The sequence below is a fragment of the Verticillium alfalfae genome, genomic scaffold (assembly GCF_000150825.1).
Source record: "Verticillium alfalfae VaMs.102 supercont1.14 genomic scaffold, whole genome shotgun sequence".
NCBI classification, from domain to species: Eukaryota; Fungi; Ascomycota; class Sordariomycetes; order Glomerellales; family Plectosphaerellaceae; genus Verticillium; species Verticillium alfalfae.
Genome location: NW_003315025.1, coordinates 590,439 through 605,544, shown reverse-complemented (window position 1 = coordinate 605,544; position 15,106 = coordinate 590,439). Strand labels below are relative to the sequence as shown.

At 55.1% G+C, this 15,106-nt stretch overlaps 5 protein-coding genes across 5 annotated transcripts; 2 read left to right on the top strand and 3 right to left on the bottom strand.

The window, feature by feature from the left end:
* Positions 1-1,048: 1,048 nt before the first annotated feature.
* On the bottom strand, positions 1,049-2,862 carry VDBG_09155 (carboxypeptidase cpdS; the record flags this gene model as incomplete). The annotated part of the gene is made up of 4 exons (XM_003000614.1): positions 1,049-1,627; positions 1,683-2,286; positions 2,342-2,458; positions 2,510-2,862. The coding sequence occupies 4 exons, from the start codon at positions 2,860-2,862 to the stop codon at positions 1,049-1,051; spliced, it is 1,653 nt and encodes a 550-aa protein (XP_003000660.1).
* Positions 2,863-5,710: 2,848 nt separating this feature from the next.
* Positions 5,711-7,156, top strand: VDBG_09154 (glycoside hydrolase; the record flags this gene model as incomplete). Its single annotated transcript, XM_003000613.1, has 1 exon — positions 5,711-7,156. The coding sequence occupies one exon, from the start codon at positions 5,711-5,713 to the stop codon at positions 7,154-7,156; it is 1,446 nt and encodes a 481-aa protein (XP_003000659.1).
* Positions 7,157-7,264: 108 nt separating this feature from the next.
* Positions 7,265-8,444, bottom strand: VDBG_09153 (tartrate dehydrogenase/decarboxylase; the record flags this gene model as incomplete). Its single annotated transcript, XM_003000612.1, has 2 exons — positions 7,265-7,630; positions 7,692-8,444. 2 exons carry the CDS (start codon positions 8,442-8,444, stop codon positions 7,265-7,267), a joined length of 1,119 nt encoding a protein of 372 aa, XP_003000658.1.
* Positions 8,445-10,342: 1,898 nt separating this feature from the next.
* VDBG_09152 (vitamin H transporter) lies at positions 10,343-11,955 on the top strand (the record flags this gene model as incomplete). The annotated part of the gene is made up of 2 exons (XM_003000611.1): positions 10,343-10,552; positions 10,657-11,955. 2 exons carry the CDS (start codon positions 10,343-10,345, stop codon positions 11,953-11,955), a joined length of 1,509 nt encoding a protein of 502 aa, XP_003000657.1.
* A 437-nt stretch (positions 11,956-12,392) lies between these two features.
* Positions 12,393-14,715, bottom strand: VDBG_09151 (conserved hypothetical protein; the record flags this gene model as incomplete). The annotated part of the gene is made up of 4 exons (XM_003000610.1): positions 12,393-13,131; positions 13,187-13,262; positions 13,524-13,875; positions 13,942-14,715. 4 exons carry the CDS (start codon positions 14,713-14,715, stop codon positions 12,393-12,395), a joined length of 1,941 nt encoding a protein of 646 aa, XP_003000656.1.
* Between the last annotated feature and the right edge of the window lie 391 nt (positions 14,716-15,106).

Sequence of the window (15,106 nt, the reverse complement as noted above, 5' to 3'; positions counted from 1 at the left end):
GAATGGACGATGTGTTCACTCAGGCATCCTACTGCGCACACACGTCAAAACGTCGCGGTGGACGAGCTGCTGTTGAGATTGAGGCAGCGAAGGGGAAAGGCGTCGAACCGGCTGTGGGCAACGACGGATACGTGGCAGGCGAGAAGACTGCGCAAACAACGACGGGATCACACGAGGACAACACACGAGCTGTGTGAAGCATCTAGTCGTTTTGCCAGAGGCAGAGCCTCTATTCAAATTTCAACGGGTATGAAGTCGATGCATTGGCAAGCACTAGCTATATTTATCGTGCTGCCCTCAGGGTAGGCACTTGAATGTGTGTTCTAATCAATTATTATTGTCTACAAGCAAGTGACCTCTTCCTGAACATGATCACGACGTGCCTCTTGTCTGCTGCCACGTAAAGACGATAACTCTCTAGACCTTTCTCCCAAACTACTCAGTGTCCTGTTTCTAGGCTCTGAGTTTCGTGACAAGATTGTGTCACTCTATCGAGACCCCCGCGAGAGCTTCTTCAAGCTTGTTTTAGGACTCAACCCCGTTATTGGAAGATACTTCTTTATTCATTCCATCTACACGGTCATGCTCACCCGAAGAGACAAGAGTCCCAGCAAGTGCCAATACATTCTTGATCAACTCGCGCACTTCGTTTATCTCGGTTGCAAAGTCTTTAAGGTCTTCAGATGCTCGTCACTGTCACTCTTGACTTTGCTTGGCGTGGATACTTGGTATCCTTGAAAGTCCGCTCTGGGTGCGCAAGTCGTTGACCTTCTAAGCCAACGTCACCAAGAGACACTAGAAATTGGAACAATCATCAACCGTTGTGCCAGAATTGTCTTGTTAGCCATGATTAGTGAATGGCAGGAGGCACAGTTATGTTTTGAACTTCACTGTAGCAATGATGGTGATTGCTTTGCAGCCAAATAATGAGAAGTGTCGATATCAGTGGTACATTGTAATCGTACTATATGTAAATCCCAAAGTGACAGCACCCACCTCAGAAGCAGAGATGCCAGGTGCCCCACAACGTCACAGGGCTCAAGCCTCATCAATGTCGTCTGGTACAATTACCCTTGGACGGGCCTTTCTGAGTCGTAAAGCTATCCGTCACCCCAAGGTCACGAATACGTCCCACGAGAAGCTCGAGGATACGATATCCCGAGCCAGCAGAGTATCCCGGGAGCTCATGACCGGCCAACTGCACCTCGTAGTACGTGACGCCGCGCTCATAGCCCCACTGGCCCACCGTACCGGATTCGCTGAGACGACCGTTGTTGTATTCGGGATGGAAGGGCACGTAGAAGGTCTGGTCCTGCGGGTAGCTCTGGAACCCCTGGGCGCCGTTCCACGTGACGTTCTGCAGGGCAAAGAGGGTACCATTGGGGGGTAGGAGGAAGTCGAGGCGGCCGACACCGATGATGGTGTTGTTGGTGTGCTCAATGACGCGCTTGAGAACGTCGTTCTGAGCGGGTGCGAGAGAGGTGTCACTGGCTCGAGAAGACGAGTTGCCGCCGCCGAAGACGTTGTTGGGAGTGCACTGGAACCAGTCGACGTCGGGGGCGTTCAGAGCCTTCTTGACGTCTGTGCGATTGAAGTACACTTGGGCACCGGGGGGCGCATAGTCGCCCTGGGACAAATGATCAGTATTTTCTCGGTTAAACTGGTTGGCAGCAATGTCTTACCTCGTTGACAATGCCGAGCTGGGAAATTTTGAAGGGGCACGTGTCGGTTATGTGATAGATGTTGAAACAAGGATTTTGCTCGATAGCTGCCTGATATGCGTAATCAAAGATGTCGCAGGTGTAGTTGCCGGTTGTGTCCGCATAAGGGTCATCCAGGACTGGGAAGGGCCCTGGAGGAGGAGGAAACGTGCCGTATGTGTCAAGGTACGTGGAGTAGTTGCAGTACTCATGTGTCCACCGCAGAGCATCAAGGTACGAGTCGTTGAGGTAGAGAAGATTCTGCCAGTACTCGATGAAGGGGAAAATGACAGCCTGCTGCTGAAGTGCACTATCGCCGAGAATGGGGTCGTTGATAGCGACTCCGCCGAGCTTATAGTAGGTGTCGTCAGCTGCCGTGATGAAGGCGTCTGCTATGTAAGGAACGTAGTAGCCGGCGTAAGATTCGCCGGTGATGTACGTTGTGGCACCATGCAGGTCAAATGTCTCGATGAAATTGCGCCAGAACCCAACGAACTGCAGACCAAGCTCGACTTCGTTGGTAATGTTAGGGGTTCCTTGGCTGTAGCCAACTCCAACTGGCTGTTCAATCCAGATGACATTGGTCCTGTCGTGATGTGAGCGTGGCTGTTGCAGAGGATGTACCAGCCAAATGCACTCACAGATTCGTCCAGCTGTAAGAGTTGGGAGTGGGAGCAAGCGTGCCCTCCTGCCACAGGAATGGTCCATTCTCGGTCAGGAGCCCACTGAGCGAGCTACAGCCAGGACCACCATTCAACCTGAGACGATGATATTAGTTACGCTCAGTTGGCGTAAGGCACCGGGCTTACCAAATGACGACTTCATCGCCTGCCTGGGGGTTCGTGGAGGGGAAGAACCAAAAGTAGAGTTCTCTCTCCTCGTCAGGCGACTGGGAGATGGGCAGTAGACCAGCGTACGACTCGCCAACGTCAAATGTGACCTCCGGAATGGCAGTGCCATCGACAACGAACTTCTCGGTCTTTTCGGTCAAGAATCGGGATTTCTCACGCTTCGGCAGTGTTGGCGGCAGCGGAGACGCGACGTGACGCTTCTGGTAGTTGCGCGGGAGCCCATGGTTGAACGCATTGAGGGCACCCTGGTTGAACGCTGCCTGAGACAGAGTCCCCAGAGTGAGAAGGACGCTAAATAGCTTGAAATTCATCTTGAGAATGTCGCCTGACTAGTCAAATCTCTTGGCACAGGAAGAAGCTAGGACTTGAGGGGGTTTTATACCAGGTTGCTCAGAGTGTCACGTCATTACTACCGACCGCCTTTGTGCGACTTCGGAGCCCCCCTGGGCTCATCCGCAGGTGCTTCCACATGACGCAGGGTGGAAGGCGATAGCAAGCCGTGTCCCACCGTCAAATTGTGGCTCGCGGCAACACGGCACCATGAGCTTCGAAGAGCTATGGTAGTAGTTTGTTTGTGATAAGCTTGCGGGCGCGAACCCGGACGGCAGTCGGCAACGCCCTGGCTCGCATTATTATCCCCGTGTACGCAGCTTCCTATTGGAGTATCGCGTTTAGTGTGCATGTTACGCGGCATGCTGCTAGCTTGGCGATCGTCGTGCCCAGTCTGGTGAATGTTGCATTGACATGCAATTGGTGAGAGCCCATTCGCTGTGCATCTAAGGCGATGATGGCACGACAGAAGCCGACTGAGCCGGACTGCGGGGCCCGGGGAGCTTGACAAGGCACTGTCGTCGGAGCCCCTCACCATGTCTCCCTCGCGTTCTTCTAGAAGCTGGCGTCTGATGATCCTGCGGCTTGTGGCCACTAGGATTACATGGGTACACAGATTCCAGCGGCATGTGCGGCGTCTCATGTGCTTGTACAGCGCCTTGGTCTTGATTGACCAACTTGATCAATCACAACCGCAAATGCAATCTGCTGATCACTGCCAGCCTGTCCTCGCTGTCAACCCAACGACCTATCAGACAAAAGCGAGGAAGTCCAGTACCATTTATCGACTACCCAGTCTTTCTGCTCATGCGACCCGTCAGTCAAGGGGGCTGGTAGTACTTCATCAGTTTTGGCAACCGAATGTGTTGGTGAACAATGTTGAGGCAGAAGCCACAGTGTGAGACTCGCTCGTTGGCGTGATCATCTCAGTGGTTGTTTCGAGTGTTCCTATGACACTCAATAGCCCTACAATGCTACCTTCAGAAGCGCCAAGAAAATTGGATGCTGCCATCAATTGAGAAACTTCAAGATAAGATTCTCCACCTCTCTCGGTTTCGTTTGGGTCTGGATCATGATCGTCCCCGGGTAGGTTCCGAAACCTTTGTTAGTGCGTTTAATTCCGTTCAGATCCACAAGGGACGGTCCTTTAATCTTCGTGATCTGGGGAGGATTTTTGATCCTCGCGCTGCTCGACTTAACACGACTAGCCGAATCTTGAGAAAGGATCAATGATTCTTCCCATCTCCTGCTATTGCGAAACAGCATGCTACAATGATGCGCAGTGTTCTTGTTCTCCATACATTACTGGCACGGAAGCTGGGGCGATAAGTCGGAAAGAATGCGAACACCTGTCCACCGATAAAGTCTTTCCCGTCACTTGCCGACTTTGGTGATCGTGCCTGCTCTTTGAAGAGCTCAGCACGATCAGCAATGGAGATGCACCCGAGCTGAAAACCCGAAAAATTGGTGCCCCCAAGCACTGAAAGACCTCTAGGTCAGGGATGATAAGGGCGGTGTTTCGACTCGCTGCAAGCAAGGATCAATACTTTCCACGACCCTGGTGAGGCTATCGGCTGTACGAATCGACGCCTGTGAGTAGTCATTCGAATATCTATGGCAGCAGAACGCGGCCACTTGAGGCACGACGGAGCAAGTAGTGACCAAAGATCGATTTCGGAATTTCGAGCTGCCAAGAAGCGGCGGTAGCATATTGAGGCCCGTCATCGATTCGGCATAGCTAACTCCTGATGTTGATAATTATTGCAGTGCTGCGCCTTCTAGACGATGCGTCCTGCGCAAATGCGGCGTTCTACAAACCAGCATGACAAGTAGCAGCACCTTCTTCATGGGGGAGGTGTTTTGCGCCGTCGGCCAGCATGTATTGGAACTTTTGTTTCTGCTTCGTGTCCTCGACGACTGTGACAGAGCTGCGCATTTTCATGGTGTGTGGAACTTTTGAGTGGTGTGCTGCTTCACGGTAGCGGGCCGCCTCATCAAACGCCTTCACGTAGGACCTCTTGCCAGGCCAGACCGATAGCCGTGACTGTCAAATTGCAAGTTCTTGAATGCGCCAGTGCTCAAAGTGAACAGCACCCGCATCAATCAAGATTTCAAACCACCACATTCGTCAGTTCAGTGCTGTGATACTTCAGTCAACGCTTAGCAACGGAACCTTGCCGTGAAGACTGATGGAGAACATGAGATGTTTATGTCGTTGGGTCGCTTCAAAAGACGTTTGTTCGCATATGGGATACAGCGACTGGTCTGGAGATGGAAAACCCGACGCTTTGCAACCGAATCGCCCGCGCCCACAGGTACGCTTTTTTCCACTTCTGAACACTCATTCTTTGACGCACGAATTTGTCCTCGGAGGTTCTCCAGACAAATCTTGGTGGAAACCAAGATTTGTCATTCAGATTGTGTCATGTGCCGCCGACAAGACGAGGGTCAACTCTGGTCAGACGCAGCTTCGCACCGGCCGGCCGGTCGCCGAGCGAAAGGACTGGTTCCCGCCGGATGACGTACCGGGACATCGCCCGGTACATTGCCCGTGGATAAACCATCTTCACAGTCCAAGCGTGATTGTACTCTAGTCAGCTGATCTCGGGTCATTTCCTGGAGAAATGCGGGGTGTGTTGCATTTCGTGGGAACTCATGTCAGGCCGGAAATCCGGGGTAATGCCCGGCGCAGACCTGTACACTGTGACATCGCTATAAGTTCAATAGATCGTGAGCCTCAGAAGTCCGCCATGGTACTTTCAGTCACCTCGCATCGTTGTTCCCGTCCGCAAACCGCCCTGACTCTTAGACCTGTTTTCACTCGGGAAGATGTTCCTCAAACTCTCGGTCCAATGGCTCTTGCTGGCCACCGCCCTTGTCAGCGGAGTCGCTAAAGCATCGTGCAACTCCATCAAGACTTATCCGATCCCAGACGGGGTAGCACGCAAAGCGTCGTACGAAGTCAAAGTTCGACCCCCCGGCGGCGCCTGGCACAACCTCGAGATATACGAAACCCGGCACCAAGAGGTCAATGTGACGACTGGCAGGACCGCAACATACACCGGGTCGCTGGCCTACTTTGACTTCCAAGGCAGGGTGGAGGTGGCTGTCTCTTACAAGGCTGGTTCTATCACCAAAGCTCGCATCCGTCCCGATTCGTTCAACATTGTTCCAGCAGTCGACGGAGATTCGATCGCCTTCGCGTTGGACAAGCCCAAGAATTTGGTGATTCACGCAACCGAGAATGTGTTTGACGTCTTACACCTCTTCAGCAACAGCATCGTCGACGAATCTGCCGCCGAGAACGATCCAAACACGCTGTACTACGGGCCTGGCTATCACGTCGCCAATGACCCCATTGTTGTCGAGTCAGGAAAGACTCTGTACGTTGCTGGCGGCGCTGTGCTCAAGGCGTCGGTCAGCTTCGACAACCAGACGGGTGCCGCGCTTCGAGGCCACGGCATTTTGTACAAGTCGAGCTCGCACACAATCTCCGCGTGGCAGAGCAAGGACATTTTGATCAAGGACATCATCGTCTTAAACCCTGGCCACTACACGGCCCAGATTGCCGAGTCGGATGGCGTCACCGTCAGCGGGCTCCGGTCGTTCAGCGCCGTCCAATGGGGCGACGGTATCGACGTCTTCAGCAGCAAGAATGTCCTGATCGACAATGTCTTTTTGCGAACGTCGGACGACTCCATCGCCATTTACACGCACAGGTGGGACTTTTACGGAGACACGCAGAACGTGACGGTCCAAAATTCGATCCTCTGGGCAGACCTTGCGCACCCGATCAACATCGGCACGCATGGCAACTCAATTAATCCCGAGACCTTGTCAGACCTGACATTTTCGAATCTCGATATCCTCGACCACCGGGAATTCCAGATGGGCTACCAGGGGTGCATCGCCATCAACCCCGGCGACAGCAACCTCGTCAAGGACGTGCTGATCGAGGATGTCCGGGTGGAGAACTTCCGGCACGGCCAGCTCATCACCATGATGGTCATGTACAACCAAAAATACAACACATCGCCCGGTCGCGGCATTTCCAACGTGACAATCCGAAACCTCGACTACAAGGGGACCAATGCCGGCACCGCCATCATGACAGGGTACAATGAGACGAGGGGGATCGAGTTCATCAAGTTTGAGAATCTCACCATCAACGGACAGGGGATCAACGACAAGATGGCCAAGCCGGGCTGGTACCTCACTTCGGATTTCTTCCCCATGTATGCCAATGAGCACGTCAAGAACCTCACGTTCACGTAGCGGATAGGCAGGAGGCGGGTGCACTGTATATCAATCTTTGGGATGCTGGGATTGGTCAATCTATCAAGAGCTAATAATCATCTAATTCATACACGTTCCTCCACCGCCCTACTGCGCCGCCTTTGTCGCCTTGCCGAGCTTCGTCTTGATCTCGGCGATGACAGCCGCCGTGACCTCCTTGGTCGTGGCCGAGCCGCCGAGATCAGGAGTGTTGATGCCGGCCTGGCACACGGCCTCGACGCACTCCATCAGCTGGTCGGCGGCCTGCTTCTCTCCGACCCACGTCAGCATCTCGGCGGCGGTCCAGAATGTGGCGACGGGGTTGGCGACGCCCTTGCCCGTAATGTCGAATGCGGAGCCGTGAATTGGCTCGAACATGGAAGGGTTCTGGCGCGAGGGGTCGAGGTTGCTGGTCGGCGCGATGCCGATGGAGCCGGCGAGGGCGGCAGCGAGATCGGAGAGAATATCGGCGTGCTGTGACTGTCAACAAAGAATGATCCTAGTAGTGCGAGAAAGGGATTTTTGGAAAGCTTACGAGGTTGGTGGCGACGATGGTGTCGAGGGTCTCGGGCTTCAGGACCATCCTCGTGGTCATGGCGTCGACGAGCATCTTGTCGACCGTGACGTCGGGGAAGTCCTTGGCCACGATGGCGGCGACCTCGTCCCACAGGACCATGCCGTTCCTCTGGGCGTTGCTCTTGGTGACGACTGTGAGGAGCTTGCGCGGCCTGTTCTGGGCGGTCTCGAAGGCGAAGCGCATGAGACGCTCGACACCATGGCGCGTGAAGATGGACACCTCGGTGGCGGTCTCCCAGAGCTCGCCGCGGTGGGAGCGGCCGCCCTGACCGGCGTACTCTCCCTCGCTGTTCTCGCGGATGATTACCCAGTCGAGGTCGCCCGTCTTGCAATTGCGCAGGGGAGACTGCGTCCCGGGCAGGACACGGGTGGGGCGGACGTTGGCGTACTGTTGGAAGGGCTGGCAGATGGCGAGACGGAGGCCCCAGAGGGAGATGTGATCGGGAACGTCAGGAACGCCAACGGCGCCGAAGAGAATGGCGTCGTGCTTCCTCAGCTGCTCGAGGCCGCCGTCGGGAATGTACTTGCCGGTCTTCTTGTACGTCTCGGAGCTCCAGTCGTACTCGGTAAAGTCAAGGTCGAACGAGTCGAGCGTTTCGGCGAGGACCTTGAGCACCTCAACACCAGCATCCACGACCTCCGGGCCGATGCCATCGGCGCCCATGGAGGCGATGCTGTACGACTTGCGTGCGGGGACAGCGCTTGGCGACATGTTGGCGTTGAAGGAGACTGACTACCTTGTGTGATGGAGGACACAGTGTGTTTTGAAAGTATCCCTGAATATGGCTCGACAGTTGAATGGTTTGTGAGGGGGTATTTTAAACAGGGGAACGTACTGAACACGATCTCTTTTGTAATCGTTGATCGTCAATCGTCCTCCCGACAACGGCCGGCACCAACATGAAGTTCCGGACCGCAATTGCGGGGGAGCCGGACTGCATGCGGAGCACGTTGGAGCTGTGGGGATGAGGGGTGGCGCAGGAAGAAAAGCCCGCGGACAAAGAATATACCGTGGCATATTCATCTTCCGCCCTTGCGGACATTGTGAGAGGTCAGGTCAGCTTGCAAGGACTGTCTGCTAGTGAGTTGCCGGCCGCTGGTGTGCCATGTCAGGCTCCTCACCCTCCCTGACCGCAGGTGGCCGCGAGACGCACTTTGTTTGAGCGTTATTTCACCGCAGATGCATTTGCCCGGCCGTCGGACATGGTTGTAGCTTTGGCTTCGGTAGGTCCACATTCTTAGCTGATGGCCAAGGCGCTGCGATGCACTTTTCGCTTCCCAAGCTCCCCACCAGAGCATGGTTCTCGTTATTTATGCCGAAAGTCCTGTCCAATTGGTTTTCCAGGTGGTTTCGCTGCTTTGGCCGTCAAGGCAGAGACGAGTCAATTGACACGGTCACAAGGCTTGGTACTCGCAGCATGACATCCAACACAAGCTCAATTTGGCCCCTTAGGACCGACGACCCCGTGGAATTTTCACCTCACCACGTCTAATGACGTATCACCTTTCATCACTCCGAGCTGATGCAAAAGAGGTGGCGGATAGTACATGAAAACATTCAGATCAACAGCTCAGACAAGGCGTCGAAGGTTGGTCTGGCTTTGATAGGATCAGATGTATCGGTGCCGCCTACAGGGACGGGTCATAGAGCAGATCGGGAAGATGCTGAGGTAAAGCCTGTCTTGTGTGTTGGTTGCTTGACAAGCGCTACAATTCCTCATACACCCTCACAGCACTGTGAATGACTTCCGCCTATTGGATATGGAATAGATTCAACATGGTCAATCTGCAGTGAACGAGTCCCCCGTTGCTGTGCATGATGATTCGGACCCCAAGAACATAACACCCAAAGCATTCTATCCAGGACGGGAAGACAACTATGTCCCTGATGGGCACAAACCCGCGTAACCTCAATATCATCGCATGAGACTATTCGCACAACACAAGGGTCTGATATGTCAACACACAATGCTCTACCCCAACAGCAGAGGGAGAATTCTCCGCCTCAACAGGCCTCGTCCCGGGCAAATCAAGCTGCGACAAAGTCGACCACTCGCCCATCGAGGGCCCAGTCGAGGAAAGATCTTCCAGCCCCAAATATTCCCCGCACACGCGGTCTCGAATTCGAAAAGACTTTGTACTATGACACATGCTTGTTTTTCACGCGGTAGCTGGATGGCTCGTCCGACAGGGGCATGAGCTACCCCACGAGCGGCCCCTCCAGCTCCCCGCATCCATAGCACGATTCATGGTCTCCGAAGGCTGGGGAACACGCGAGTGAGGAGCGGCACACGGACGTGTCAACCTCCGCAATGACAGCCACGCGGAGCGCTGATTGAAACCTCCCAGATTCGAAGTCCGGGGTAGTCTGCCTGCTACGCAACTCATCTCCCGCGCACCCCAGAATCATGTCAAAGAAACTCCGGGGAAGCTCTGATTTCGGCGCCCCAGGTATAAGACATTGCTCATCCTCCTGGCATCTGGGGTTCTTGCTGCCCAGTCAGGACGCAGGACAACTCGACTTCCAGTCTATCGCCTCCAGGTCTCGTACCATCTCTTGTCCCCGTCATTCTTCAATACCTCCACCTTTCCCTCCGTCGCCTTTTCAACATGTCTTCTGAGAAGCACCAGGCTGCGCTTCGCGACTCCGACAAGCCCATGGACAACTTTGTCGAGGCCTCCATCATGAAGGGCGATCCCGAGGATGGCCTGGCCCGCGAGGGTGCTGATTACTCCGGCGCCGTCAAGAAGACGAGCCCCGAGGAGATTGCCCTTGTGCGCAAGCTCGACTGGCACATCATGCCCCACGCTGTGTTCCATGTACTTTTCTCAACTACGTCGGTTCCGTCCGCAGCCTTTTGACCTGATGTACGACCCTAACAAACACTGGTGTGGTCAGCTCGACCGAAATGCCCATTGCCCAGGCTAGACTTGACGGACTCGAAGATGATCTCGGTCTTGTTGGGATCGCAGGTACAACACGTGCATTTTCCATCCTTTTCGTCGGGGTCAGTCTCATGGACACAGTCAAAGACGCTTGCAAGAACCGGGCATCGCTGACCTTCCCAACAGCTACCTCCTCATGCAGGGTCCCCTCCAACATGCTCATGTCGTCCAAGTACGTCCGGCCGTCCATCTACATGGGCATCTGCATGATGACCTGGGCCGTCGTCTCCGCCTGCACCGCCCTCGTCCACAACTACGCCGGCCTCGTGGCCGTCCGCTTCTTCCTCGGCATCACCGAAGCCCCCTTCTACCCCGGCGCCCTGTACATGCTGTCCATCTTCTACACGCGCAAGGAGATCGCCACGCGCCTCGCCATTCTCTACTCGGGCAACATCTTCGCCACGTCCTTCTCGGGCCTCATCGCGGCCGCCGTATACAACACGGTCAGCGGCAACCATGGTCTCGCCGGCTGGAAGTGGCTCTTCATCATCGAGGGCTGCGTCACCTTTGGCGTCGCCATCATCGGCATGTTCACCCTCGCCGACAGCCCGCTGACGACGCGCTGGCTCACGCCCGAGCAGCGCCAGCTCGCCCACGACCGCATGCTGCGCGACACGGTCGGTCTCGAGGAGAGCAAGGGCGCCAAGGCCGGCTTCATGCAGGCCGTGCGCGACCCGCGCCTCTGGGCCCTCTGTTTCATCCAGAACATGCACCTCAGCGCCTGTTCCTTCAACAACTTCTTCCCGACCGTCGTCGGCTCCCTCGGTTTCGACCGCACCATGACCCTCGTCCTCACGTGCCCGCCCTACCTCGTGTCCGGCATCTTCGGCTACCTCTGGGGCATGTCGTCGGGCCGCTTCAACGAGCGCACCTGGCACATCACCATCGGCATGGGCATCGCCATTGTCGGTTTTGTCATCTCGTGCGCCACCATGAACGTCGCCGCGCGCTACGTCTCGTGCTTCCTCTTCGCCGCCGGCGCCTACTCCATCAACTCGATGGTCCTCGGCTGGGTCTCGGCGACGCTGGGCCAGACCCAGGAGAAGAAGGCCGTCAGCCTGTCCATCGTCAATGTCGTCGCCAACGCCTCTTACATTTACACGGCCTACCTCTACCCCAAGAGCGACGGCCCGCGCTACCTCACCGCCATGGCGAGCAACGCCGCGTTCGCGTTTGCTTGCATCGCCGGCACCTGGGCGCTGCGGTTCTGGCTTATTCACGAGAACAAGAAGATGGATCGCGCGGGAAACACGTCGGGCATGCGCTTTGCTTATTAGCACGGCTGTGCATGCGCGTGTCATCGTTTGGAATACGGCGTTCGTGGGGATATGGACGATTGGTTCGGCCGCCTATGCTTCACCTTGAGTATGTCATGCTTGGATAGAAGTACTGCGAGAAGTATCTAGAGTGGATTAGAATGAAGGCGTTTTTCAAGTGGCTTGATCCCATGAATGCTGGCCGAATAACGTCATGACACTTGCCCTAATTGTCCACTGTGTCTGTCGCGATCAGCAGTAAGACCTTTCGCTTGAGTTGACACTTGAACTTGCGCCTCCAAGCTGAACCACTCGATTTTGTATCGCTCCGCTGTTATCGAGAGATAAGTTTGGGTGTGACTCTGCATATGATTTGATGCGATAAGAATTGGCATCTTGGTCAAGACATGTCAACTGTAAATTGCCTTTGCCGCTGAAAGTATCGCTTGAAATCACAACTACCGTAAGTATGACCAGGTTGGGTCAATAGAGGAGTCAAACTGCGCCGCCGCCATGTATGGATAGTCAATAGCGCCGAGCGAGTTGGCGAACAGCTGATCATACCAGACCATCGACTCTTGCCCTTCCCCGGGCAGCAATTCCTGCTGTGAGAGTGCAAAAGGTCCACCTGCTACGGTTGCGGACATTTGCTGCCCGCCAAAACCGGACATCGTTGCGCGACTTGGCCCGCCGGGCTCCTGCTGAGGAGCTCGCATCTGCCACGCGTCTGGGTTCCGAGGAGACGTGGTCGAGCCGGCTGGCTGTTGCCACTGAACTGGCTCGTTGTGATCATTCCTCAGTGGCCTGCTGTCGCGATTCCTCTCTGGAAGGAACAGATTGTCACCTCCGTTCTCACGCGTGTTTGTTGCACCAGTGGATGGATCATCAGGTATGCCGGAAGAAGTAGCCAGTGTGGGCGAGAAGCCCGTATTTCGACGAGGATGGGCAGAAGCCGGACGAGTGACAGATGTCGAATCAGAACGGCGGCTTCGACCTGTGGAGTTGCCCTGCCCTCGAGACTGTTGTTGCGAGGTTGAGTGGCGTGCACCCGGCGGGACATTGCCCGGCATGAAGTTAGGAATGGTCACTTCTCGCACAGCCGCAGTCAACTCGTCAATTGCAGACAAACAGTATGCCGGCCAAGCTGTTTCTCGAGCAGCAATATGGCGGAGCATATCTTTTCCTGCTTCGACATGTCTGGATGGAAATCCGTCAGTCAGGCACCCACATACAATCAATAGGAACTACGAACCGCAATGCGCTTGATAATGGCAGTTGCCGTTCAGACGCCGCGTAGATCAGGATAAAAGAACTGATCCATATGGCGCCTGTGATCGTAGGCCAAAGTATTGGGTCAGACAAGGCGTTATCGTCTTTGCCCTTGGTTTTGTGGCGAGACTGATGTTTCTTGAGAGCGATCAAGATTGATCTGGCTGCGAAGATGCAGTTTTGGAGTCCCGCGCAGTAGGAGCCACTCGAAGGATCGGATGCCATCATCGGTCGGTTGAGAGAGATCTTAGACTCAAACTTTAGTAAGGAAAGGTAAATGCGATGGCCAGGAGAAAGCGGTGGCTCCTTGTTGTCCTCGCCGGTCTGCTCGCCATCGCTGTCTTCATCTTCAAGTGCGTCATGAATCTCGTTTGACCAGCGGGCCATTTCTGCTTGGACATAGCTTTCATGCGTTGGAGTGTCGTCGCGGCTGGAAATTGACTTGTTTCGCAACTCAAGAATGAGACCTCGTATTCGTGCATGCTTTGCCAAATATGTCAGGAGCTGCAGCCGGTTGTCTTCGGCTTCTACGTATGTCGAGTGTATTTCCTCCCCCGGATAGCAAACATCGACGTCATCATCCTTGATATCGAGTGGGAGACCCAGAGACTGGGAGAGAAAGCGTTCGTTGCAGTATATCGACCAGAAAACACGGCGTCGAATGTGCGCTTCCTTCTTTGTGAAGAATGGGTATCGGGACGGGCAACGGTGGAGGCCAAGGTGAAAGGCCATGCGTACAATCAAGCCACCGAGGCGGGAAGCCGCATTGAGTCGGAGCATGGACATGAGGAACAATTGGATGCTGAGTGCTGCTTGTGTCGCGTGCAGTGAGGCTGGCTGGTAGAGGGCAAACTGGGACGCTGACATGGCTTCCTCAATCGTGTTGAAGACAAGCGACGGCGGAAGTGGCTCACTGAAGGGAGTCGACTGTCTGCTGTCTGCCAGTGATATAGAGAAGACGGAACGAAGTATAGATTGCTCGAGATGACTGACGGACGATATGCCACTGTTGCTCACTCTCTCGAAAAGGGCCAGGACTTCAGGCGCACTAAGGAACGGCAGGGTGGGATGCCATGCTTGGAAGTAGCTTCTGGACCAGGTGACGAGGAGCTCGAAGCTCGGCCATGACTCTGTGGATTCCGTTTCGACAGCGACTTCATGGTCTTTCCAAAGACATTGCTGGCCTCCGTCACGAGATGTCCTGCCTGGTTGGAGCTGATCGTCCTCTCCTGGTACAAGATGGTTAATGCCTGCAGCGCTACCGGCTCTGGAGGCGGATTTGCGTGAGAGGCGGAGGTAAACGCCCCGGATGAAGTGGATGCCACTGGCACTGCCAACGAACCTTGAGGTGTCATGCCGGCCCGTGTCTCGCATAAGGCCGTATTCTCGAGCAGGCGGATCGACGGCTTGGGAGAACTTGCGCTTGCGTGACTGGTTGAGGTGTGAATGGGCAGGACTAAGTCCGAAAGTACCCGACTCAGAGGAGGCGACGGGAGACTCAAGGGCTTCCATGTCGACTACAATGCTGATGTTGAGCGATTCCAGAAATCCAAGCGGATTTGGACTCTTCCGACGGTAGTCAGAGGGCCGAGGCTAAGGACCACAGCTTCCGTCTTGCAGTCTTTGGTGGAGGCGATGCCAGGTTGGCGGATCTGGAGCCCTTGTCGCTGTTGTACACGCGACAAGCGCAGCTACAAGGCCTTCATTCCCTCTGGAGTATATCGGGCAAGACAATTGACGAGATCCTGGCGGCTGAGTGGATGTCGAACAGGGTTTGTTATTGATGTGTAACCGGCAGGCGGCCAAAGGAAGATCATACAAGGTAAGGCAGGGAAGGAATCATGAAGTCGTCCGAGAGACGGGGGTCGGTGGTGCAGCACCCAGACGCATCCAGCTGGCAGCA